At 54.9% G+C, this 26,598-nt stretch overlaps 1 protein-coding gene and 1 pseudogene across 1 annotated transcript; both read right to left on the bottom strand.

Moving 5' to 3' along the window:
- Window positions 1-11,676: 11,676 nt before the first annotated feature.
- LOC141582658 (uncharacterized) lies at window positions 11,677-14,036 on the bottom strand (annotated as a pseudogene).
- On the bottom strand, window positions 11,677-17,321 carry RTL6 (retrotransposon Gag like 6). Its single transcript, XM_039463276.2, has 2 exons — window positions 17,010-17,321; window positions 11,677-16,823 (listed from the first exon to the last, which is right to left on the bottom strand). Exon 2 carries the CDS (start codon window positions 16,597-16,599, stop codon window positions 15,880-15,882), a length of 720 nt encoding a protein of 239 aa, XP_039319210.2. The 5' UTR covers window positions 16,600-16,823; window positions 17,010-17,321; the 3' UTR covers window positions 11,677-15,879.
- Window positions 17,322-26,598: the final 9,277 nt, after the last annotated feature.

Consider the following 26,598-nt stretch of genomic DNA (forward strand, 5'->3'; position numbering starts at 1 on the left):
TCACACCTGACCTCTCCAGCCTTCTTCCCTGACGTGCCATGCGGGTGGCTTCCTTGCCTTGGGAGAACAGTGGTCCTTGAAGGCAAAGTCTTGCCTACTATTATACCTTCAGCTTCTAGACCAGTTCCTTGCGTACAGCAGGTGCACAGTAAATGTGCATTATTTGAATTGTTTTTCTCATTCACATACAAAGTTTCTTCTAGACGGCTCCAGGCAGCTGGCAGGCTAAGGGTAGCTTCCCGGCCCTAAAAGCTCCCTTAGCTCTGACGGCACCAGGGTTTTCTCTTCCGATTTAGTAATTTAATAGCTTTGTTTTTGTTTTTCATAATTTAAGTGAATTATGTGTAACTAGTTTATTGAGGAATCACAACTCGTTGGGAATATAAATAGACACAATTTTATTTCTTCCCAGCTCCAATCCACACGGGCTCTGTTGACGCCCTCTTTTCTCTTAGGTGGGAGGTCCCTTAATGACATCTTGGCCAGATTCCAAGATTTTCTTCTCAGTTTCATCTTTACAACAGCCTCTTGGTGTTTAAAACTAAGCCCTGTTTCTTTTTCTTTTTTTTTTTTTGAGAAGAAGTTTTGCTCTTGTTGCCCAGGCTGGAGTGCAGTGGTGTGATCTCTGCTCACTGCAACCTCCACCTCCCAGGTTCAAGTGATTCTCCTGCCTCAGCCTCATGAATAGCTGGGACTACAGGCACCCGCCACCACACCCAGCTAATTTTTTATTTTCAGTAGAGACAGGGTTTCACCATGTTGGCCAGGCTGATCTAGAACTCCTGACCTCAGGTGATCCACCCGCCTCAGCCTCCCAAAGGGGTGGGATTACAGGTGTGAGCCACTGTGCCCAGCCCAGCCCTGTTTATTTCTAAAGAACATTCAGCTCAAACACACTTCAAGGCTTATGGCCAGAGTTTGCTGTGGCTCTGGTGGCTTGGAGAAGCAGGGAAGGTCCCCTCTGGACCCAATGAAACTGTTTGCCTCGCCAGGCTGTGTTCGTTCACGTGCTGGGATGGCTCAGAGAGGGTGCAGGGGGAGGGCCCTGATGGAGCGACGGACTCTCCCGCTTTCCCATCCACTGCTGAACACGAGAAGACGTGGGCTCCCGCCGGGGCCCTCCCAGGTGGCTCTGGTACCTGATGCCACGTGCCCCCCTCCTGGCTGGCCCTGGCTGGTGGCATCACACCACAGTACTCTGATGCTGTGTTCTTGTGTGCTTCCCACCACGGGATCCACAGCAGCGTGGTCTACCGAGACCAGCCACACCATGGAGCCCCGCACCCAGGCGGCGCTGAAGGCGCTGAGAAGCAGACACCCAGATAGAGCAGCAAAGTGGGGCTGTCGGGGCCAACAGCCTTCCCAGCTGACGGCCTCAGGGGCTGACACATTCCGGGCTGAGGGCCTCGAGCTGATTCTGACCCAGCTCATGAGTCTCACTGAACAGGTGATCATTATTAACCAACAGGTGTTCTGTGTCTTCTCACAGAACCAAGATGAACTAGGCGGGCAGCTGACGCCCGCTTACCACTGATCACCGGCAAACCAGAAAGCATTCTCCACGAGGGAGCCACGGGGCAGGTCACATAGCCCTGCGGAAAGAATCGTTTTCACGGTGTGTGACGTACATGCACCGGCTTGCTACTTTAGAACGCCCCCAGCTGTTTTCCACTTGGGGTGTGGGGTGTGGGGTGTGGGGGGTGGCTAGGTTTGCCTTGCGGTCATTCTTCTTAGCAAATTATGATTTGATCATACACTCAGTATTTCTCAACACTGGTCCCTTGTGTCATCCCCCTTCCCGGGGGCAGCAGGCACTGGAGGGGGGGATCCAGCGTCCATACACTCTGGGAATGGGGACTAAAGGGGTTGACGCTGGCTCCCCTCAACTGGGAAACCCCTTCTCCTTCTGAGTCCCTTAACCTCTGGTTCATGGGATGAAGACAGGTGGTGAGTCCACTGGCCAAGCAGACATGACCAGAATGTGCTTGTTCCTGTCTCAGAGGTGCCCTCAACCTACATGACGTTCTCAAAGCCCGCTCTTCCCCGGGCTTTCTCCCACGAAGGAGGAAATCGCACTTACCACCGAGGCTCCGTGGTCCCGCGCAGACCACTCCCGCAGCCCGGTCTTCCGCACGTGAGGACTCACGCCTGGTGTTTTTAGAGAGACTTTGGCTTCTGGATTTTTTTTTTTTTTTTTTTTTTTGGCACAGTCTCTCTGTGTCACCCAGGCTGGAGTGCAATGGCACCATCTCAGCTCACTGCAACCTCCGCCTCCCAGGTTCAAGCAATTCTCCTGCCTCAGCCTCATGAGTAGCTGGAATTACAGGAATGCACCACCACGCCTGGCTAATTTTTGTATTTTTAGTAGAGACAGGGTTTCTCCATGTTAGCCAGGCTGGTCTTAAACTCCTGGCCTCAAGTGATCCGCCCACATCGGCCTTACTGAGTGCTGGGATTACAGGCGTGAGCCGCCACACCTGGCCAGAGCAGGTGTTTCTGACAGCGCGAGCTCCTGAGCAGCTGGACACCCTCCTCCAGCCAGTCACTCGGGGCCCCGGCCTCCGCATCGCGGGAACCTGCCGCCTTCGCTGCCTGTTTTCAAGGTCCCCATGACCGTCAGCTCAAATCCAGCCGGCGGGAGGGACAGGATCCCCACCTACATTCCACTGGCTAGAGTCTAAGCATTGAGCACACCTTGGCATTGAGGGGGCAGGAAGATGGCATTGAGCTCTTTGCCCAAGATGAAGAGCAAACAGAATTGATAAAGAACCAGCAACATTCGGGTTCTGGGAGAATGGCGGGTCTGGGAACTCCCTTCAGGTGCCGTGGCTGACGGCCTGTGGGCAGCTCTCCGGGTTCAGAATACAGGCTGTTGACTGCACCCCATTCTCAGCTTCAGGCCCTCGTTATAGTTTGGGGCCAACAGAAAAAGCCCAGCTCCATATCTTGCTCTGTGTGTGTAACTAGAAAATACGTCCCTTTTCTTGAAAGGTGGCAGGAGGCTTTAGCAGGTGGCCTGTGACAAAGACGGCTGTTGGAGAGCCACGGGCAAGTCACGTGGGTTCTGCTGTCTTTGAAAATGCTATGACCCGATCAGAGAGAGTTGGCAGTTTCTCCTGGTGTGTGGTTTGTTTCTGCTGTGTGTGTGTGTGTGTGTGTGTGTGTGGTGCTTGGTGTGTAACCACCAGGTTTCTGTGAACACAGGAACATCTGGAATCCAGAAGTTCTGGAACACACGGAAGGACCACTGGAAGAGGTGGTGAGGTGGCCCTGCCTGGTGCACCAGGGCAAAGACCACAGAGCGAGGCTGGTGATGGGGCTCAGGACGGGACAGGGAAGCCCACTACGAGAGTGAGCCAGCTCCCCAGCACCCGCAAGGCTGCCCAGGAACGAGGAAGTCCCCTCACAGGCTGGGGCAGACAAAGAATGGGGTGAGGAGGGGAGAAGGCAGCCACGGTTCCGCAGAGAAAGGTGCATGTGTTCCCTCCCGCTGGCGCGCAGCAGAGCCCGAGGGACACGGAGTGGTAACCAGCAGGCAGGGGCCTCCTTACCAACACTGAGAGAGAAGAAAATAAAAATGGCAAAATATCACAGTCACAAAGATACTATTATGTACAAGAGATACGGAAAAGAATCAACTCTACAACTTATAAAAATACTGAGATTTCAGGCCAGGCATGGTGGCTCATGCGTGTAATCCCAGCACTTTGGGAGGCCGAGGCAGGTGGATCACCTGAGGCCAGGAGCTGGAGACCAGCCTGGCCAACATGGCAAAATCCAGTCTCTACTAAACATACAAAAATTAGCCGGGCGTGGTAGCAGGCGCCTGCAATCCCAGCTACTTGGGAGGCTGAGGCGGGAGAATCGCTTGAACCCGGGAGGCGGAGGTTGCCGGGAGCCGAGATCGCACCACTGCACTCCAGCCTCGGTGACAGAGGGAGCCTCTGTTCCCCCACAAAAAAAAAAATTTGTCTTTGAGATTTCAGGCTGTGATGGTCTCTTCGTGTGGGCTGCTATAACAAGGTACCCCAGACTGGGTGGCTTGAGCCACAGACATTCACTTCACATCGTTCTGGAGGCTGGGAGGGTCGGTGGCCGGTGAAGTGCGCTTCCAGGTTGCAGGCGGAGGAGTAATTGTCCTCTTGCTGTATCTACTCACGAGGGTGCTACCTTCGTGACCTCACCACCTCCCAAAGGCCCACCTCCTAAGGCCACACCATTGGAGGCTACAATTTCAACACACGAATATTGAAGGGACACAAATATTCAGTGCACTGCAGGTGACATTGAAAACAGTACCTTAGGCCAGGCGGGGTGGCTCATGCCTGTCATCCCAGCACTTTGGGAGGCTGAGGTGGTGTATCACGTGAGGTCAGGAGTTTGAGACCAGCCTGGCCAACATGGAGAAACTCCTTATCTTCTAAAAATACAAACATTAGCTGTGTGTGGTGGCGCACGCCTGAAGTCCCAGCTACTCGGGAGGCTGAGAAATGAGAATTGCTTGAACCTGGAGGCGGAGGTTCCAGTGGGTTGAGATCGCGCCACTGCACTCCAGCCTGGGCAACAGAGCGAGACTCTGTCAAAGAGAAAAGAGAGGAGGGGACGGGGAGAGCTTTAATCGATATCTCTAATGTAAATGATGAGTAACCCATGTGGTTTAAAAAAAAAAAAAAAAAAAACGATGCTACATTTGCAATAGGAAACAGACATGCATATCAACAATCTTTGAAAAAAATGACGCCAATGTGGATAAAACTGCAAACTTTGTATGAAATAGGATTTAGATGAGTGGGGAGATGACCCTCGTTCCCAGAGTAAATGGCTGAGCATTCTGCCTAATGTTTTTCAGAGAAGTTTATAGAATTGATTAAACGCTAATAAACATTCTAATGTAATTATGTTTAATTCTAAAATCTCTCTGGAATGATCCCAGTTTGTAAGAGTGTATGTGTGTACGTGTGTGTATGTGTGTATTTGCAAATGTAAAAAGACTAGAAAGGAATAGGCGGACATTTAAATATTTTCCGGGTGGGGGGAGTACAGATTATTTTTATTATCTGCATAGTCTAAGTTTTAAAAAGTATGTAATACATAGATACGTATAACCATTATAATCCGATTAAACCAATAACTGCTGAACAATTCAGCCCATCAGAAGATATCAAACGAGGAAGAACGGATGAACAGCTGAGAGGTGCCCCTGGCTGTGGCTGGAAATGTGTGCTGCATGGGGTCAGTCCCAGGGCGCCAGAAGTTGGTGGCAGGGAGGGTGGAGGAGGGGTGCAGGCACAGGGCAGGTTTCTAGAATGGAAACTTCTGGAAGCCCAATCCTCATGAGTGGGACACATGAGGGACACGGAGGAGGGGGAAGGTCAGGAGCTGACGGCGTCTGTTCCTTCCCCATATCTGCTTCTCATGTCATGGAGACGGCTTCCTCCTTCCCTTTTTATGATTGTATTTAGTTATTTATTTTTGTTGTATTTTATGACGGAGTCTCACTCTGTCACCGAGGCTGGTGCAATGGGAATATAAAATTGTGTCTATTGATATTCCCAACAAGTTGAGGTTCCTCAATAAACTAGTTACACGTAATTCACAATGGCTCACCGCAACCTCCGCCTCCCGGGTTCAAGCAATTCTCCTGCTTCAGCCTCCCGAGTAGCTGGGGTTTCGGGCACGCACCACCCCACCTGCCTAAGTTTTGTATTCTTAGTAGAGACCGGATTTCGCCATGTTGGCCCGGCTGGTCTTGAACTCCTGACCTCAAGTGATCGGCCCACCTCGGCCTCCCACAGTGCTGGGATTCCAGGCCTGAGCCTCCTTTAAGGATTTTAAACAGACCTACTCTCGAGTCCTCTTCAGGCTGCTGTGTTTACCTGGGAACAATCTTCCTCCGTGTGGTCTGGGGACTGTTGCAACGCTGTTTTGTGCTATGCGATTTGTTTGTTTCTGGAGCTGTTTCCTGCAGGGGGTCTCTCCTTCCTGGACTGGGGGTCGTGTGTCTCTCAATGTGTTGTGGTCCCCTGGCTGTGTCCACCCTGGTCTTCCAGGGCACACAGGGTGAAGGAGGCCTGTCTTCAAGACGCTGTGCACACCACCCACGCCGTGCAGGATGGACCCTGGACTCTCATCCATGACTTGCTTCTGTCCCTGGCCATGGGCGACCCACAGTAGTAGAGACAGGGTTTTACCACGTTGGCCAGGCTGGTCTTGAACTTCTGACCTGCAGACTGGCCACAAACCCCGGCAAGATTTCCAGCCCCCACCCATGGGCAGACAGCGCGTGGTTCCCAGTTATTGCTTGCATTTTAGTTTGGAGAGATGTTTTCACTTCTGGTCCATAGAAATGTCCTTTGATTATTTTCAAATGCTCCTATTCATACATCTCTCATGGGTGTCTGTGTGTCTGTGTGTCTGTGTGTCTGCGTGTGTGTCTGTGTGTCTGTGTCTGTGTCTGTGTGTGTGTCTGTGTGTCTGTGCGTGTGTGTGTCTGTGTGTCTGTGTCTGTGTGTCTGTGTGTCTGTGTGTCTGTGTGTGTGTCTGTGTGTCTGTGTTTGTGTCTATGTGTCTGTGTGTCTGTGCATGTGTGTGTGTGTCTGTGTGTGTGTCTGTGCGTGTGTGTGTCTGTTCGTGTGTCTGTGCGTGTGTCTGTGTGTGTGTGTGTCTGTGCGTGTGCATGTCTGTGTGTGTGTGTCTGTGGGTCTGTGTGTGTGTCTGTGTGTCTGTGCGTGTGTGTGTCTGTGTGTCTGTGTGTGTGTCTGTTCGTGTCTGTGTGTCTGTGTGTGTGTGTCTGTGTGTCTCTGTGTCTGTGTGTCTGTGTTTGTGTCTATGTGTCTGTGTGTCTGTGCATGTGTATGTGTGTCTGTGTGTGTGTCTGTGCGTGTGTGTGTCTGTGTCTGTTCGTGTGTCTGTGCATGTGTGTGTCTGTGTGTCTGTGTGTGTCTGTGCGTGTGCATGTCTGTGTGTGTGTGTCTGTGTGTGTGTCTGTGTCTGTGTGTCTGTGTGTGTGTCTGTTCGTGTCTGTGCGTGTGTGTGTCTGTGTGTCTGTGTGTGTGTCTGTGTGTCTGTGTGTGTGTGTCTGTGCGTGTGTGTGTCTGTGTGGTGTTAATGATGTTCTCACTTCAAGTCTATGGAATTGAATAGGGAGGTTTCTGTATAAACTCAAGTCTGAGCCAGAACATTGTCTTCGCTGCTCCAAGCCGATGCGCTCATCTGTCAAGTGGGGCTGTTCTGAGGATGAACGGAGACAGATTCATCAGCAAGTAGCACAGCCGACCACGCGGTGAACACCCACGGAGCCGGCCGTTCTGCTTCCCGTCAATGTTGGGAGCAGGACAAGGGTGTCATCCGTCCGTCCCGGCAATAGCAGTGCTGGGAAGTTCCACAAGTGACCTAAGAGGAGGTACAGGTGAGCGTCTAAATAAGAAAACGGCCAGGCGCGCAGCTCACACCTGCAACCCCAGCACCTTAGGAGCCTGAGGCGGGTGGACTGCTTGAGCCCAGGAATTGGAGACCAGCCTGGGCAACATAGTGAGACCCCATCTCTACAAACAATTTTTGAAAAGGAGAGGGGAGGGGAGGAAGGAGAAAGGAGGGGAAGGGGGAAGAGGAGAAGAGGGGTAAGGGATGAAGGGAGGAAGAAAGGGGGGGAGGGAGGGGGGGAGGGAGGGAGGGAGGGACAGAGGGAGGGAGGGAGAAAGAAAGAGAGGGAGGGAGGGAGGGAGGGAGGGAGGAAGGGGGGAGGGAGGGAGGGGGGAGGGAGGGAGGGGGGAGGGAAGGAGAGAGGGAGGGAGGGAGGGAGGGAGGGTAGGAAGGAGGGAGGGAGGGAGGGAGGGAGGGACAGTCACCAGTAACTTTCCCTGGAGGTCTGCCTGCAGGAAGGCTACGGAAAATGCTCTTAGGACCGACAGCTGTGGGACGCAAGGCCAGGGACTGGCACCGGGATGTCTGCAGCCTCGTGAGTCCCACAGAGAGCTCTGTCCTTTCTGCTTTGTTTCTGGAGCCATCTCCTGCAGGGTGTCTCTCCTTCCCGGATTCGGGGCTGTTTGTCTCTCTGCGTGTTGTGGTCCCGGCTGGCCCTGCACGGGGATCCTGCGCCCCCCAGCCCCGAAGTGAACACTGCCACAGAAAGGAGGCTCGCACGGCCTTGGGCGAGGTGGTACCTTCGCTCTCGAGGACAAGGTTCAGAAGGGACCCCAGCTGACAGCTCTCGCTGCCCGCCGGCACTGCCAGGAAGCAGGGGTCAGGACTTTCAGTCTGGGAAGGAAACCCAGATGGCCCAAGGCATGTGTGCCAGGGACAGACGATCGCAGTGCATTGGGAACTCTGCTGACTCTGGTGGAAACCCGTCAGTCTGTGGAATTCACTGAAAAATCCCTCAAACGACTGCATGTCCAGTGAGGCAGCCAAACCAAACACAACATTAACCTTTCCTATGTATCGGCAGCATCTCTCCGTAACTGTGAAGGAAGCCTGCGAGACTCGCCATGGGATCCCATCGGTGACAGAAAACTACGCCCGAGGAGCCGTCCAGCGACTGGGATGCTCGTCACAGCATCGTTCACTGTGACAAAAACTGTCAGCACATTTCCGAAGGAAACGGGTCATTTGGGTCAAGCATGGCCAGTCCAGAGATGGGATATCACGTACTTATAAATCCTATTTTTCAAGGCCCTGTCATGACCTTGGCGAGTTCTCATCACATATTAAACATGCAGAATATCGTCCCATTCTGTAAAAACAAAAGCGAACAGGACCACACGGGCTGTGGCTGGCTGGGCTCCGGCTCAGCTTGGCGGCCGGCTGAGAGGGGACGGGTCGGCCTGACATGGACCCGAGACTCCAGCTGTGGTCTGATGTGTGGTCCTTCTGCTCAACCGCTAAACAGACACCTGGTGGCTTCTCCACGAGGCTCTGGGCGAGGTGCTAGGGACGCAGGTGACTCCCGGCAGCCCTGCCCTCTAGGAGCACAGTCTGGTGGGGGAGACAGACAGGCTCAGAAAGGGCATAAGGCCGTCACATACTAGCTGTGAGCCTGGGGGTGCCAGGGCAGGAGCAGAGCCACAGGGCCCCTCGCCCAGCCTGGTTGCTCAGGGAGGGTCCTAAGGGGAGTAACACCGGATCCTTCTTAGCAGAACGGTAAGAGCAGGAGAAAGAGGCAGTTAGCAAGGCCGGCCGCCCAGGCCTGCAGCGGGCAGGGGCAGCGGGGACAGACAGGCCGATCTGAGAGTCGCTGAGGACCCCGGGGTCCGGGCACCGGAGTGGGCGCAGGAGAGAGGAGGACAGCAAGGGGGCCACCCAGACACCAGGGTGGGGATTCCATGGAGAGAGCAGGGGAGGCTCCCCAGAAACTCTCTATGGCCACAGGTTGGAATCCCACCAGGATGGGCCCATGGGAGCTCAGAGTGCCAGCAGGCATCACAGAGCCAGAGGGTGGAGGGCCAGCTCCAAGCCACAGTCTGTTCTCTCGCCTCAAGGAAGCCAGACAGGCATGGGGACGGGGCTGAGCCCTCGACCTTCCCTGTCAGGCAGAGTCCCTGCAAGGCCAGGTCCTGGTAAACCTCTCAGATCAGCCACGTGGAGACGGACAGGACACTATGCACACTCCAGGCCTTCCCACGGAGGGAGACACGGACTAGGCAACGGGCTACCAGAGGGGACCCCGATTTTCACTCCCATTCCCAAACCAGCCACCAGTCACAGAGCAGCAGATGGGAGAAAGCTCAGGGCAAGGGAGAGGCCACCCAGCCCGCGACCGCCGCGTTCCTCCACAGAGCCCACGACGCTGTGCCCCACACACAGCTCACCAAAGCGCTTCTGCTGCTCCAGCCGCTGCACCTGGTGCCAGGGTTTGGGGGAAACTGTAGCATGTTTTGAAGCTCATCTGGCAAGAACAGCTAAGAAAATCTGAAGCAGGAGAGCCCGACTAAATATGAATAGAAATTATAAAACCTGGCCGAGCATGGTGGCTCACACCTGTAAGCTCAGCACTTTGGGAGCCCAAGGCAGGGGGATCACCTGAGGTCAGGAGTTCAAGACCAGCCTGGCCAACATGGTGAAATCCCTTCTCTACTAAAAATACAAAACAAAATTAGCTGGGCATGGTGGCAGGTGCCTGTAATCCCAGCTACTCGGGGGGCTGAGGCAGGAGGATCGCTTCAACCCAAGATGTGGAGGTTGCAGTGAGCTGAGATCGCGCCACTGTGCTCCAGCCTGGGTGGCAGAGATTCCGTCTCAAAAAAAAAAAAAAGCAATTATAAAACCCAAGTCAGCTAAAATAGGAAAGTACTGAGCAAGGTAAACGCATCGACTGAAGAGACAGTGGACAAAGCTGGTCGTACGACAGGTAAGATTTCCCCGAGTGTGCAGGGAAGAGCACACGGAACCAAGAGAAAGAATTTGTAGTAGGTGGACTCAGGGTGTCTGTTGAAATCTTTGAAAGAAAGTCTACCTGGAGCCTCATCTCACATCGCATGCCAAATTAATCCCAGAAATAACCGTTTGTGAATCCGGAGGGGAGAAAGGCCTGCGTGCGGAGCAACGGAGCGGCCGCCGATGCCAGGACCGCGGACCCTGGTCTTTAGAGCGGCCATCCTCACGGTGAGGCAAGACCCTCTCGGGGTCCACGAGGTAAAACTGCTTTCATAATAATCCCGGAATGTCGTGTGCGCCGCCCACGTCATCTCCGGGTGTAAGTGGGCTCTCCAGAGGCGCCGAGGCGTGCGCCCTCGCAGAGGGCGGAGCGCAGCAGGAAGGACGCTCCCACTGTCTTCTCTTCAGCCAGACTGGCAGACATCTGCCAGACTGTCTTCTCCACTGCCTCCTCACCAAATCATGTTTTGTTTTAGAAAATAGTTTTTACTTAAAACATTGTTTTTATTTTCAAAATAATTATTTTATAACTTTGTTTAAATGTGTAAGACGGTAAATACTGATGGATAAACCTACCTAAGCAAAAGCTCTTTGAGGTCCTCAATGAGTTCTTCTCACAGTGCAAGGACCCTGAGACAGAATGTGTGACAGCTGCCCATGGCCCGTGAGCTCTGAAGCGTGGACAGCTCACTGCCTGTGGCCCGTGAACTCTGAGCGTGGACAGCTCACTGCCCGTGGCCCGTGAACTCTGAGCGTGGACAGCTCACTGCCCGTGGCCCGTGAGCTCTGAGCGTGGACAGCTCACTGCCCGTGGCCCGTGAGCTCTGAGCGTGGACAGCTCACTGCCCGTGGCCCATGAGCTCTGAGCGTGGACAGCTCACTGCCCGTGGCCCGTGAGCTGTGTGTGTGGACAGCTCACTGCCCGTGGCCCGTGAGCTCTGAGTGTGGACAGCTCACTGCCCGTGGCCCGTGAGCTCTGAGTGTGGACAGCTCACTGCCCGTGGCCTGTGAGCTCTGGAGTGCGTGCTGCTGGGTCCGTCTGTGGATCCCAACGCGCTGCAGATCCATTGGTGCAACTAATTCAACAAACCTTCACTGAGTACCTACCACATGGCCAGACACTGTGGCCGGTGCTAATGCTACAGCCATGAAGAAAACAGACAGACATTACCTGCCTGCCTCATGTTCTTGTCTAGCTGACACAGTGCTGTGGAGACTAGCTACATATGTCAGAATTTCAGTAAGATAACGCACACACACACACACGCGCACGCAAAGTGAACACTCGGAAAGAGCTGCAGCAAATATGGCACACACCAGGTTAATATCTTTAATACATACCGGGCTCATACAAATGTATCAGACCCCAGAGGATAGAGCAAAGAACACTGACAATCCACAGAAGAGGAAATAGAATCGCTTCACATGAGAGATGCTCGACCGTGCTGGAAATCGATGAAACGCCAACTAAAACACAATGCTACTTTTTCATTATCAAATTAGCAAATATTTAGCCAGGTGATACAATTCCCAGTACCGGCAAGATGGACATGTTTATCCTTGCTGGTGGCAGTAAGTGGACACAAATGTTTCCGGAAACCATTTTGTCAATATGCAGTAAAATCCTCAAAGGTTTTCATATTCTTGAATTCAAGAATCCACCTCTGGGAGTCTATCCTAAGAAAATAACTTGACATTGGGAGACAGCCTTGCGCACAAAGGTTTTCATCAACTTGTAACTGAAATGTTAGTGACAGCGTTAGTGTCTGCACGGGCAGCACAGCCCATCCAGCCGATGGAAGGGTACACGGCCACTCCACAGTCACGTTAGTAATAACACAGGGAGATGCCCACGATAGCTGTGAAAACAGTGGCACAGAACTGTATCGTGACAGAGGACAGCAGCGTAACTGTGTCAAAACAAACTGCAAAGAAACTAGAGTTGGGGGAAGAAGCCTGAGACACCAAAATGTGACATCTTCCTTCCTTCTTTCCTCTACTTGCAAAAATGGACCTGCCATGTGGTTGACACGGATAACGAGAAGCCCTGGGAGGTGTGGCGCTTGTGTATGGCAAGGCCTGAGGCGGGCAGAGCGAGGAGCTGGGTTTCCTCCCATCTCTACCACAGCTGTGCTGTGCCCGCTGCCACCCCAGCCAACCTCAGGTCCCCGGAGAGGCCGGCGGGAGCTGTCAGTTCCGCAGGGAAGGCCCTGCACCCCAGTCTTCTTCCCACTGTGGGAGCTTCTTCGGCTGGCCCAGCAGGCTCTCCTGCCTCCCCGTCCCGGGAGCCACGCCCGGTGCCTACCTCCCTAAGCCCGGCCAGCGCTCTCCACGCGACGTGAGCTGAGCCTTAGGGCTGTGTGTGGCTGCGGACGGAGGCGCCTCCGCCGGGCTCTCTCCCCTCTTCCACCCAGAGCTCTGCCCCCAGCGGTGCCCGCAGCCTGGGTTTTGTCCAATCCCAGGGCTTGTTCCTAAGTGAACCTCGGCAGGTGCCCAGCTCAACCCACGTCCCTCCGTGCCCCGGCAAGCCGGAACCGAACCGCTCGGGTGGTGCCCACCGAAGGCGGCTCTGTCTGCCTCGGGCTGGTCCGGCCGCTCCTCCTCACTGCTCATCACACACTAACCTGGGGCCAATCAAACAGGCCTTCGCTGTTTCCTAGAAGTCACCAAAATGCTTTAGGCATTGAGTGAGTCCCAAGGCCACACTATCCTGGGCCAGGGAGTCGCCCCTTCACTAACTCCCGTCTCTAGTGATTTCCGGGTGTGCAGGGAAGCTCACTTAGCAGAGGGGCGTCGTGTGGAGCAGACAGCAGTCACAGGACAGTCCAAAAAACGTGGGAACCCAGGGAAACAGAATTTCCTTCACCTGCACTGTTCACTGCCTGTCCCTTTTATAAGTCAATACCTGTTTTCTAAACTTTAGAGACATTATAAGCCCCAAATACGTACAAAGCATCTCCATTCTCTCACCTTCTCCTGCCTGATCCCCCGACACTGAGGTCTGCACCACATCCTCCTTAGCTGGGGACTAAGGTGTCTTCCACTAGAGCCACCACGGGGTCCTCACCCTTCCAACGTGGGCTTCGTCCAAGTCCGAGGTGGAGGGCAAGCTCCTGACCCTCTCTCATGTGCTCCATGTTCCAAAGTGCAGGGAGCTTTCAAGAAGGTCCTAAGAGCCACCAGCACACGTCCCGAGCCCACACACGTGAGCACCGAGAGAGAAAACACAAACCACAGCGCCAAACAAAGCTGGAGCAGCTGCTTGGACAGGGCGCCTGCAGGCAAAGGACCCGGCTGCAGGTGTGGCCGGCGGTGTGGCCAGCCTCTCCCAGGCAGCCTGGCACAAACACGGCAGGGCTTTCGTCAAGCTACTTGAGTGGAGCCAGGGCTGGCGACATGGCGGAGTTCCTGCCCCGTTTCCACGCTGGGTCTCCTACTCCGGCTGGGCCAGGCCACGTGAAAACCTTCCCGGTGCAAGGTTTTCCCAGGTGCCACTGTCCCCCTTCACTGGGGAGCACGTCTCCCTGGCAGGTACTAGTCTTATCAACACAGCTGCAGCGACAGGACAGAAAGGAACACAAAGAGAATGCGACCTGTCCCCTCCCATTCACAGAATGGTGGCCCCGCTGCGCGTCCTCCCTCCGTTCATGCTTAATGAGCACCATGGTCCCACCTGGATAGCCTCGGCTGGAGTCCAGGGGAACCGGAAGCCTGTGTTCGGGCAGTTGTTCAGCAGGGCAGCTGGGCTAACGGAGTGGCTGATGAGTGGGCGGCAGGAGTCTGTGGACCCAGCGACCCCCGAGCATTCTTGGTGGTTCTCCAGAATCGCAGTCACTTTTCCCAGCGCCATCAAAACCCTTCAGGAGCGGCCAGGTCCCAGGACCCAACCTCTGGGGTCCCGAGACATATGCATGGCTGTGGGTGGGTACGGAGTTTGCCCTTCTGCAACCAAGCCAGAACCCTTCAGACAGGGGCAGATGAAGCCAGGTAGGAACCCTGCGGTCCAGGAGGTCACGTCACCGTGGTTCATTTGGCACTGAAATATGGCGGGGCGGCAGAGTCCAAAGGGCATGGCCAAACTCAGCCAGAAAAGGGTTTCTTGGGCCTCTCCCTGTGCGGAGGCATGGGGTCCCTCAGAAGCAGGACATGCCAGTGCGGCACTGTCACCACCCAGGGCCACTGCAGTTCACAGCTCTTTGCTTTTACCAATGCCACCAAGACCCTGGCTGGGTTGCCAGAGGCAGACAGCCCCGGCCTCAAGTGCTTACAAATGGTTCCCAAGGGAATGTGTTTTCTCTCGGGCAAAACCAAGACAGCCGATTGCCCAGGCATGGGGCGGACATGCTACAGGGAGTGCCCCTGGAAACCCACAGATGGAGTGTGAGGGGCCGCAGGGGCTGCAGTGACGGCTTACCTGGCACCTGAATGGAGATGGGAAGAGGCCTCAAGCTGGGCCAGGCTCACTATCAGTGACATGGGGCAGGGGCAGGAGTGACTGAATGAGCATCAGCAGCTGTGGCACTGCCCATGGAGATCCTGGGTGGCAAAAGGAGTCACTGGTATCCACCCTCAGCCTGCTATGGCCCTCAGGCATGGGTGTGCAGGAACCCGCAGCCTGAAGGACTTCCCCAGTGGCTGAAACGTCCACCAGGACCTTATTTAGCAGACAAGTTACAGATTCCCCAAATCCCCAGCCTGATCAGAACACAAGCGAGCGGCTGAAGTCAAGCATTACTGGAGCCGCATCTTCTGAGGGATTCACCTTCAGCTGCAACACTGTTCCTCCCCAGTGAGAGCAAAGGGGCCTCCTAGACTGAACATTCACGTGCAGAGCGGAACCCAGCCCCCGGAAGTGCTGGAACCACACCCCCAGCAGTGACCACTCCTGCACTGACAGCGCGGATGAGGCCCTGTCCGCTGCACTGGGCCCTAGCAGGGCCAGTGGGCATCTTGGGCAGGACGCCAGACCCCCTCTCCAGGCACACCCATCGGGCCACCAGCCTGGCCAGACCCCCTCTCCGGACACACCCATCGAGCCACTACCCTGGCCAGACCGCCTCTCCGGACACACCCATCGAGCCCCCAGCCTGGCCACACTGGCTCCTTTCTGTCCGGAGGTCGTCAAAGGGAACCAGGCAACCAGGTGCGGAGCCGCCAAGGGGGCTTACAGAGGGCAGAGCAGGAGCCTCCATGAACCAAGTCGGGCTGGGAGGCGTCAGCCCGCGTGGTCCGTCAGTGTGCAGCCCAGTCCCTGCGTCCCAGCAGCAGAGCGGCAGTCACTGAAACAGCCCGGGATGCCAGCAAAGGGGAGCATGCAGTGCGCGTTAGCAACAAAGCCAGCACGTGGAGTGGGCCGCCGGGCGCCGGAGGGATGGAAGGAAGGTCTCCTCGGGGAGCCGGTCTGGGGAGGCGGGAAGGGAGGTCTTCACACAGGAGCGACGCTGTCGCGCGGCAAAGAGCGCGCACTACCCGGGCGGCTGCAGACGCTGCCAGGGGGTGGCGGGATTCTTAAAGATTCCGCGCCCGGGCGGGCAGGGCTGGCGCTGGACTAGTCCCGTTGGAAGCGGGATGCACCGGGCAAGGCCCCGTGCCCGCGGCGGCCAGCTGGCGGCAGAGCACCTGCCTCTCTCGCACCGCCCTGTTGGACGCCGAAGCCTTCCTGATCTGGGCGCGCCGCGCGTGTCGCAGCGGAGACTTGTACGTTCTCCGGAGCTCCGCCAGGAAGCCCTGGTAGTTGTTGCGCAAGGGGCTGTCGGGCTGCATGTGGGGGATGGCCCACTTCTCCGCCTCCCCAGTCAGTCGAGACACCAGGAAGGCCACGCGCTCGGCCTCGCCGGGGAAGCGGGAGGCCTGGAAGATCATGAATCTGTCCATCTGCATCAGGAACCCCGCCAGCTGGCCTGGGTCCCCGGAAAACGGCTCGGGCAGAGAGGTCGGAGGTGTGGTCATGGGTCGGGTCCCGTTGGAAGTAATGGCAGAGATGGGCGGGGTGATCTGCAGCGCCCCCGGGATCCGCGCCCTGGTGCGCAGCAAGGTCAGCTCCGCCATGACGCTCTCCAGCATGCTGGTGAGGCTGGCCTTCTCCGCCCGCAGGGTGGAGGCCTCCCGCCGCAGCGCCGAGTTGGTGAGGCGCAGGGAGGTCAGGGTGTCGATGACGTCATCCATCGGGGGGCTCGGGGGCGCCGCCGACGCCGGGCTTTCAGCCTTGGATGTCTGCGGCTGCACCATGCCGGCCGGAGGTCGGCCCCGGGTGAGGCCCGCGGGTGGGTCCCCGTGGAAACGGCGGCAGCGTGGGGCGCACGACGGGAGGTGGGCTGTGAGCTCCCCACGCGCAAGCCGAGGGCCCGAGAGAGGGGCGCGCGGTGCCCGGCGGGGGCAGGCCCTGGGCACCTCGGCCCCGGCCCCACGCGGCTCCTGGACGGGGGCCTCGCGGGCGAGGGAGCCGGACGGCCCTGGGGGAGGAAGAAAAGACGTTTTTAAGGCTTCGATAGCGACTCGCGGGCAGGACGGCGAGAGGCGGCGTGGAGGGCCCGCGCGTGGGTGGCGCCCGCCCCGCGCCCGCCGGGGGAGAACAAAGGGCGCCGCTGCCCGGCGGCGGGGTCGGCCCGGGCCGGGCAGCGGGGAGGGGGCGCGCGTACCTGGGGTCTCGCGGTTCCTCCGCGGCTCCGTCCGCCGCCGGCCGCGACCAAGATGGCCCGCGCGGGGGACGCGGCCGGGCCGATGAGTCACCGCGCGGCCCGCCGAGAACTGCTTCCCGGTCAGCACGGCCGGGCGACTGCGCGGGCGATGGCGGCGGGCGGCCTCCGGCAGGTGCAGGGACCGGGCCGGGCCGGGCCGGGGCGGGGCGGGGCCGGGGTCGCGGCGGAGGGCGGGTCACCGCGCGGGCTCTGTGCGGGCGGGGCGGCGGCGGCGGTGGCGGCGGGTGGGCCTCGCGCGGGCCCCGCTGGTTGCCATGGCGACGTCCCGCTTCCCGCGTGGGCGGTGACGGCAGCGGGCCCGGCCCCGGAAGTGACGCAGAGTCCCCGCCCCCTCGGCGCGGGCGTCCGCCGCGCGTCCTCCCCGGCAGCCAATCAGGGGCCGCTGTGGGTGCCGCGGCCCCTTCATCATGGCGGCTCCTGGTGTCCTCGCGGCCGTTCCAACCCAGAGGGCTCGCGGGGCTCTTTCTGTGCGTTGCCATTGCGGTTTTCTTTGATAATTTAATTTTCTTCTTATGATGATTTTGTTTTGAGACGGAGTCTCACCCTGTGGACTAGGCTGGAGTGCAATGGCGCGATCTCCGCCCGGGTTCAAGCAGTTCCCCTGCCCCAGCCTCCAGAGTAGCTGGGATTACAGGCGCCTGCCACCACGCCCGGCTGATTCTTGTATTTTTAGTAGAGATGGGGTCTCACCATGTTGGCCTGACTGGTCTCAAACTCTTGACCTCAGGTGATCCACCCGCCTTGGCCTCCCAAAGTGCTGGGATGACAGGCGTGAGCCACCGCGCCAGGCCCGTATTGTGATTTGAATACAATTTAATGTAAGAAATATAATGTAATGTGACAAATGTTGATGTCAGAGATGCTAAAAAAGAAAAACCTTTATGCTACTCAGACTTCCTCCACCTAGAGAGAGCAAATACTGATTTCTTTTTTTTTTTTTTTTTTTTTTTTTTTTTTGAGACAGAGTTTCGCTCTTGTTACCCAGGCTGGAGTGCAATGGCGCGATCTCGGCTCACCGCAACCTCCGCCTCCTGGGCTCAGGCAATTCTCCTGCCTCAGCCTCCTGAGTAGCTGGGATTACAGGCACGAGCCACCATGCCCAGCTGATTTTTTGTATCTTTAGTAGAGACGGGGTTTCACCATGTTGACCAGGATGGTCTCGATCTCTCGACCTCGTGATCCACCCGCCTCGGCCTCCCAAAGTGCTGGGATTACAGGCTTGAGCCACCGCGCCCGGCCTAAATACTGATTTCTGTTACACACCCACTCAGTTGCCCAGGCTGGTATGCAGTAGCAGCATCAGCTCCCGCCGCCTGGAGCCCAGAGCTCAAGTCAACCTCCCACCTCAGCCTCCCCAGTAACTGGGACCACAGAGGCCACCACACCTGGCTAAGCAAATAGTAATAGTTCTGTCGTTCCATCCAGTCATTTTTCTATGATATGTTCTACAAAATATTTTTTACTTTATGAATATTTTGTAACCATAATAGCACATTCAATTTTGAGCATTTTCCTATTAAGGATAGTTCAGAAGCATGATTTGCAGCTACTGCCTGTGGTCCATGGAAATCCTGTACCACAATGTATTTAGCCATAACCTTTTTGATAGATCCTTATCTTGTTTACCGTGCTAAAGTTTTATAAACTACACTTGTATACAAATCCCCACCCTTTTCTGTGCTGGGTTCCCCGGGGTCAATACCAAGGAGTGAAGATACCTGGCTGCTACGCTTTGGCTGTGTCTCTACCCACATCTCATCTTGAGTTGTAACTCCCACAATTACAACATCGTGGGAGGTGACTGAATTATGTGGGCGGGTCCCTCCTTCCCTGTTCTTGTGATAGTGGGTCTCAAGATATCTCATGGTTTTAAAAAGGGGAGTTTCCCTGCACAAGCTCTGAGTTTGCCTGCTGCCGTTCATGTAAGACCTGACTTGTTCCTCCACGCCTCTCACCTTCTGCCATGATTGTGAGCCTCCCCAGCCGTGCAGAACTGTCAGTCCAATAATCCTTTTTCTTTTGTAAATTGCCCAGTCTCAGATATGTCTTTATCAGCAGCATGAAAACAGACTAATATACTGGCCGAAGGGTATAAACTGTTTGATTCCGAGTCTGGATATTTCCAGCTTGACCTTGCTGAGACGCTTCAGCACAGTCAGTTCCAAGCCGGCATGGCTGGGAAGAAAAGATACTGAGAAATAAAAATAAAAATTTAAGCCCCCCAGCCAACTGAACAGACCCCTTCTTGGCCAGGGGACCCCAGAGAAACCTGGGAAGCTGAACTCCTGGCCATGGTGGTATGGGAGGTTGGGCACACCTCGATAACTGCCTCCCATTCATAGCCGATAACCACCCTTAGGCTTTTTCCCCCGAAGGGTCAAACAGAAACAAGCCCCTTTGAAAGACTTTAACATTGATATCAACCAACAACTGACCAGCATTCTTTCCTGATAAGAGACCACCAACAAAGGTGTGGTTCTGGCCAGTCTGTGGAGGATGTGCGGTGAAAGTTTTGTTGTTAGAGGGCTGAAAACTCCACCCTCACATCATGCTGACACCACCATGTTTTGTACATCTGACCCATGAAGGGGCAGGAAGCTCAGTTGCACGTGTGCATATTTCTCTTCTCATCAATATTAATGACTCCTCCTGTAGCTTATTGAATATGTATATTTGGCCATCCTGTTCAACATAAACTTCTGTCTTACTCTTCCAACCCTTGAAGCGCCTGTTTATGGCTTCTGGCCAGAGGCTACCCTTCCCAGCCTGCACAAATGGCCACTCTGCAGGCTGCAATCTTTTATGAGAAATAAAACTCTCCTTTCCAGGCTTATGAACCTCATCGTTCTTCAGATCACAACACCCAGCATGCCAGTTGTTGAGAACACAGTCTTCAAGGAGGCTGAAGCTGGCAACCATTGCACTCCTAAGGCAGGCCTGGGACCGAGCTAGACTCACTCAGACTTACAGTTTTCACTCAAGAGAATCAGGGAATCAGGATGTTGTTACTGAGCAAATGGTCTTGCTGCCTGATGCACACAGAAGCCAATAATCATGGCACCAGCTTTCTTTTTTTTTTTTTAGACAAGAGTCTCGCTCTGTATCCCAGGCTGGAGTCCAGTGGCATGGTCCACCTCCCATGTTCAAACGATTCTTCTGCCTCAGCCTCCCAAGTAACTGGGACTACAGGTGTGCACCACCACACCTGGCTAATTTTTGTATTTTTAGCAGAGACAGGGTTTCACCATATTGGCCAGGCTGTTCTCAAACTCCTGACCTTGTGATCCACCTGTCTCAGCCTCCCAAAGTGCCGAGATTACAGGCATGAGCCACTGTGCCCAGCCGGCACCAGCTTTTGAGACAAGAAAAGCTTTATTGCAAAACTAACTAGCAAGGAGAGGAGGTGGGCTCGAATCTCTCCCTGATTTGTTGTCTGGGGCAGGTTTTAAGGGCTCAGATGGCAAGAGAAAGTATTTAGAAATGTTGGCCTTTCGGGGTCTGATTGGAGGGCTTCAAGTGTGACTGTACATGGTAATGTATGTTAAAGAAGATTTTCGGCCGGGGGAAGTTGAGATAAGTTGAGTCAGGGGTAGACAAAGGAGAATCCGGTTAAAAGATATTCTGATGAGCAAAACCAGAAAACCTTTTCACATCTCAGTTCTAAAACAAGATCAAACCAGAGATACCTGCAGCCAGGAAGAAGAATGTCTGGATGTAAACAAGCTTTGTGATCACAGGAAATTCTGTTACTTTTTACAACCACTGATTGTGTATCTGACTTTTCAGTTGTGTAGGCCAAGTAAGGTATACATTTGCATTTCCTCTTGCAACCATTGTGTATCTGATTTCTCTCTTGCATAGGCCATGTAAGGTGTACATTTGCATCTCCTCTTGCTATGACGTAAACCAGAGCCAAGAAAGTGTATTTATTCCTGGCCTTTGAAAAATAAAATTTGCTGTTTAGGCACAGCCTATCAGCCCTCCAGACGCCTCGCTTTTTCTCTCTGTCTTTATTACTTTTCCAAGCGCACTCCCTCTTCCAGGTATTGGGACCCTCTTGCAGGTCAAGAGACCCCCGGGCAGACGTGCCTACCCGTCCCGGACAGTCCCCGACAGCCAGCCTGATTTCCATCCTAATGTCTGCATCTATTTTTATCTTGTTTACTGTAGGAATAATGTTTCCATAATCCTAAGACACAGATTGCTCAAAGTGTGAATGTTTCTGAAATCAGTGTTCATCTTACAGTGGCTGTCAAAGACCTGGCCAGTCCCAGGCCTCGGTGGGCATAGAGTGGCCCCACCCTCCGAACGAAGAGGGGTCCTGGGATTTGGGAATTGCCATTTTAAACGTGGTATGAGCGAGTCACCCTACTCAAGGGAGACCCAGCTGCAGAGGCCAGAGGGCGTGACCTCAGCCCGCTCGGTGTCCCCTCAGCCACGTCGCTTCAGTTAATTTGTGGACATCGGTAGCACCACAGCATTTAGACTGAAACCCGAGTGTGCACACCTCGCCTGACTTTAGAACTGGGTTTCGTGAGACAAGATGATGAAGTATTAAAGGCAAATATCGGCTTCTCTTCGGCCGTCGCAGGCTGCCTGGAGAAGTGATGAGTCGTCCACGTGGAAATGAGGAATCCGTGGAGCTGATCTCGGCTCACTGCAATCTCTGCCTCCCGGTTCAAGTGATTCTCCTGCCTCAGCCTCCCTAGTAGCTGGGATTATAGGCGCCCGTCACTGGGCTAATTTTTGTATTTTTAGTAGAGATGGGGTTTCTCCTGACCTCAAGGGATCCATCTGCCTTGGCGTCCCAAAGTGCTGGGATTGCAGGTGTAAGCCACTGCACACAGTCCCTCCTTACCCTTTGAGGCTTATGTTTGAAACTGCATTGGCATCTGTATCGGTCAGCTACAGTCAGCGATGCTGCGTAACAAACCACCCCAAACTCAACAGCTTCAAACAATAATCAAGTCTTCCCTCCGACATGCCTATGGTCAGCTGGAAGTCAGTGAACAAGGGTTGGGCCAGGCTTGACCCTAAGCTGCAGGTTGAATCCAGGTGTACTCCACCCACGTCCATTTGTGGCTGCAAGCCAAAGCAGCGGCAGCTACCTTAGGGCAGCCCTTCTCCCGAGTGGCAGAAGTGCAGTGTGCTGAGGCCACTTTGTCCGTGTATTTCGGGTCTTTACAGCGGCAAAGCCACTGGTTTCCCTTTGACCAAAACAAGTCACACCAATAAGTGGAAGCAATGTAGGTCACATGACCAGGTCCGGCACCAAGGGGTGAAGAAGTGCCATACCTCATGGGGGTGGGGGCGGGGAGCGAATATCCCGGAGCAATAATCTGTCTCAGCACCTTTAGACTCACAGCCTGTCTCTCTTAATGGCAGCTGAAAAAGGCTGGGCACCGTGGCTCACACCTGTAATCCCAGCACTTTGGGAGGCTGAGGCAGGTGGATCACCTGAGGTCAGGAGTTCAAGAGCAGCCTGGCCAACGTGGTGAAACCCTGTCTCTACTAAAATTACAAAAATTGGTCAGGCGTGGTGGCGGGCCCCTGTAATCCCAGCAAACTCTAGAGGCTGAGGCAGGAGAATTGCTTGAACCCAGGAGGCAGAGGTTGCAGTGAGACAAGATCGTGCCACCTCACTCCAGCCTGGGTGAAAGAGGGAAACTGTGTCTCAAAACACAAAAAGGAAAAAAGAAACCTTCCTATACTGACCCCACCACTTCCCTTCCTACATCAGATATGTGTTCCCAGACCAACCAATTCTCTAGCTCCCTGGACACTGGCTGGCCGTTCCCAAATGTAACTGAATTCTGAGACTTCATACCTGGCGTTAGTGCAGACCTCACCAGTTAGGGGCCAGAACCACAAGGCTGTCCTCCACTTCAGACGCCAGTGGCAAGTATTGAATCTCCAAGTGACCCACATCTCCATTCAGCTTGGCTATCAATTGACTCTAGGTCACCGATGACCTCCTCCCGAGTTTTGATGCATTCGCCAGGACTCAGAGCTCAGGGACATGCGTCTCTTGTGCTCCCTGGTCCATTACGAAGGATATGATAAAGAATGCAGGTGAGGCCGGGCGCGGTGGCTCAAGCCTGTAATCCCAGCACTTTGGGAGGCCGAGGCGGGTGGATCACGAGGTCAAGAGATCGAGACCATCCTGGTCAACATGGTGAAACCCCGTCTCTACTAAAAATACAAAAAATGAGCTGGGCATGGTGGCACGTGCCTGTAATCCCAGCTACTCAGGAGGCTGAGGCAGGAGAATTGCCTGAACCCAGGAGGCGGAGGTTGCGGTGAGCCGAGATCGCGCCATTGCACTCCAGCCTGGGCAACAAGAGCGAAACTCCGTCTCAAAAAAAAAAAAAAAAAAAGAATGCAGGTGAAAGGCACGCAGGGCGAGGCCTGGGAGGGCCCCGAGCCCCAGAGCTTCTGTTACCCTGGAGTTGGGGTGTAACCCCCCACCTGCGTGTGTTCACTCACCCAGAAGCTCTCCACACCCTGTGGTTCAGGCTTCATTGTGTAGGCAAGTCCGGTAATTAGCTCAATCTCCAGCCCCTCTCCCCTGCCTGGAGGGTGGCAGGTGGAGTTGAAAGCTTTCCAGCATTTAACCTCCCCCCGCCCCCGCCAGGAGCCACCAACCATCACCTCATTAGAATAAAAGATGCTTCTATCTCCCCAGAAATTCCAGGGGATTCAGAATCACTGTCAGGAACCAGGGTCACAGACCAAATGTCAGAACAAAACGTTTTCCCAGCACCCCTGTCACTCAGGAGATTGTAAGGGTTTTCAGAACCCTCGCCCGGAGCCAGGGACAAAGACCAAAATATACACTTCTAATTATATCGCAGTATCACAGCAGTCACATGGCCCTACTGAAGCACTCCAGGGTGTTTCAGGGTGATGAGTGCCTCTGTCTCAGTGATGCCTCAACTCCCCTCCACCCCGCCCCCCAGTGAATTTTGCAATCACTTCTCAGAATACATTTTACATTGGGCCATCCCCACCATATTCTCCCAGTTCTGTAAGTGTATTCCTGAGCTACAATAATAGACAAAAAGACCGAAAATTCATTTTGTGTATAAGACCCAGGCTTTATCACACACCTGCCAATTCATTAAAGGCAGGTGAAATTGCCAAATCTCTCAGAATAGAGTCTAGCATTTCCGAGGCTGGGAGAAGTTTTGGTGACCAATTTGTGTGTTTAAAAGGAGTATCACTCAGGAGCCAAACATCCCTCTGTCTAAAGCGACTGGCTGCTTTTCAGAAGGAGGCATTTAACTTCCAGTGATAAGTAATTCAGTTAAAGGGAAAATGAAACTCTCGCTCCTGCACAAAACCCTGGATTCCTCAGTGGCACTCAGCTCCATCCTGCCAGTTCCGAGAGTGCCCGGGAAGGCAGATGGCAGGCGGTTTGGAAAGCAAAGTGTGACGTTAAGTGGGATTCAGAAGACATGGTGGGTTCAACTCTTGACAATGATTTCCAGAGACATCGGGATGGAACTGTGTGGATGGAGGTATGCACCTGTCACTGAGGGTTTCTTTTTAAATCTTGGAATTAGAGTGTTCTGGAAAACTACCAAATTAGCGTGAGACATCAACCACCCGCTGCGGGAGTCTGGCCTGCAGACCCTGACTCAGCGACGGATGAATGAAAGCACTCTTACCCCATTCCAGTGACACTGGCGTTGGTGCAGACCTCACCAGCTGAGGGCCAGTCCCACAAGACTGTCCTCCACTTCAGACACCAGTTGCAAGTACTGAATCCCCAAGTCACCCACATCTCCATCCAACTTAGCTGTAAATTGACTCTAAGTCACCCATGGTCTTAATATAAGTAACCCATGGGCTAAGGATGGCCGCTGGCTGCTTTCAGAGGGTGACATGCAACCAGACCCTCTGTCCGTCCACACATTTATTCCATCAGGATTTTACAACAGAGGTTCTAAGTCAACACACGTGGATAATTCACATGGTTAAAAGAGTGGTTATAGGAATGATAAAAGCTTTACATTCTGGGCCCAGAATAAACACAATTAGCAGGTCATTCGCCTTTGATCTCCCCCGGAGAGGGCCATCCAGCACCAAGTCTACACAAGTCAACAGAGTGGAGGCAAAGGGATGTGGGTCAACAGACTCAAACCGGGACAGCCTGTGTCTGTCTCTTTCCTCTGCTGACGTTAATGAGGCCGCTGCCTTCAGCAGGCCTTCGTAAAACCTTTCGGTCTTCCAAAAGGTTTGAGATTACAGCCTGTAACTTCTCCTAATAGTTAATATTTTGCCAGCCACCCCAGTGAATATCCTCATTGGTGTTGCCGCCCATGCCTGGGGGCGTCTTAGGGGTGAGGAATGGATTCTGTACGCCACCTCGAATCTAATTTGGGAAGAAAGCTTCGGGACGGAGAAAAAGCAGACCCAGTGTGGGCCAGGCACAGTGGCTCACACCTGTAGTCCCAACACTTTGAGAGGCCACAGAGGGCGGATTGCTTGAGCCCAGGAGTTTGAGAGCAGACTGGGCACCACAGGGAGAGCCCTTCTCTACCAAAACAAAAAGAAATTACTGGGCATGGTGGGGCCAGCTCTCAGGAGGCTGAGGTGGGAGGGTGGCTGCAGCCTGGGAAGTGGAGGCTGCGGTGAGCCGTGATGCACCACTGCATCGAGCCTAGGCCACACCCTGAGACCCAGGCCACTGCCCATGCCCCACCCTCACGTCCACCCAGCGTCCCCACCTCTGCGCCTTCAGGCTTTCTCTGAAGCTGGAAGCTCACTCAGCCTTCCCGCTCTGGAGAGCCTGGACGTGGATGGGAGTCGCCACCCTTCGGGACAAACCTCCACTTGTGGGGCTGGGGTCAACGGAGAACAGCCCTGTGTCTAGTTGTCAAGGTGCCTTCTACGCAGCCCTAGGGCCCTGGAGGGGCTGGGCCCCCTGCAGCTGTCACCAGCTCGGGGCGGCCTCCCTCCTGGCCTGCCTCACGCTGCTTTCTGGGGCCACAGCCATGCCAGCGTCTGCTTCCCCGGGGCCCACGCAGAGCCGCCTCCCTGGTGGGCTTGCAGCGGCATCCGGTGGGTTACACGATTGGGACAGGGCAGGAGGGCGAGAGAGGAGAGAAGGGAGGGTCCCCGCTGTTTCTCTAAAGCAGCCGCCCAAGCCACTGAATAGCAGGAGGCCCGGGGGAGCTCCGAGCATGTCCTAAGGATGCCGTCGGGATGGTCCAGCCGGGGATGGGGCCTGGGCTCGGGGGCTGCGGTGAAGATGGGGGGGCAGGCAGACCGTGCACACTTCGGAGAGGCAAAGTCTCCAAGGTTTGGTGACGGACACAGGGAGCTCTGGTGAAGATCCGGAGGCGGGGACCACTTCCCGCGCCGCCCGGAGGCTACCAGCCTGGCCGTGACCTCTCAGAGAGAGGCACCAACCAAGACACCTCTCACTTGGTCTACGATCGCGAGCTCATTCTGCGTTCTCGTCATCATCCCACTGTCTTAATCACACCGTTGTGCGTTAATGGATCAATTCTGAGCCGCTGAA

This window comes from Saimiri boliviensis, chromosome 21 (assembly GCF_048565385.1).
Source record: "Saimiri boliviensis isolate mSaiBol1 chromosome 21, mSaiBol1.pri, whole genome shotgun sequence".
NCBI classification, from domain to species: Eukaryota; Metazoa; Chordata; class Mammalia; order Primates; family Cebidae; genus Saimiri; species Saimiri boliviensis.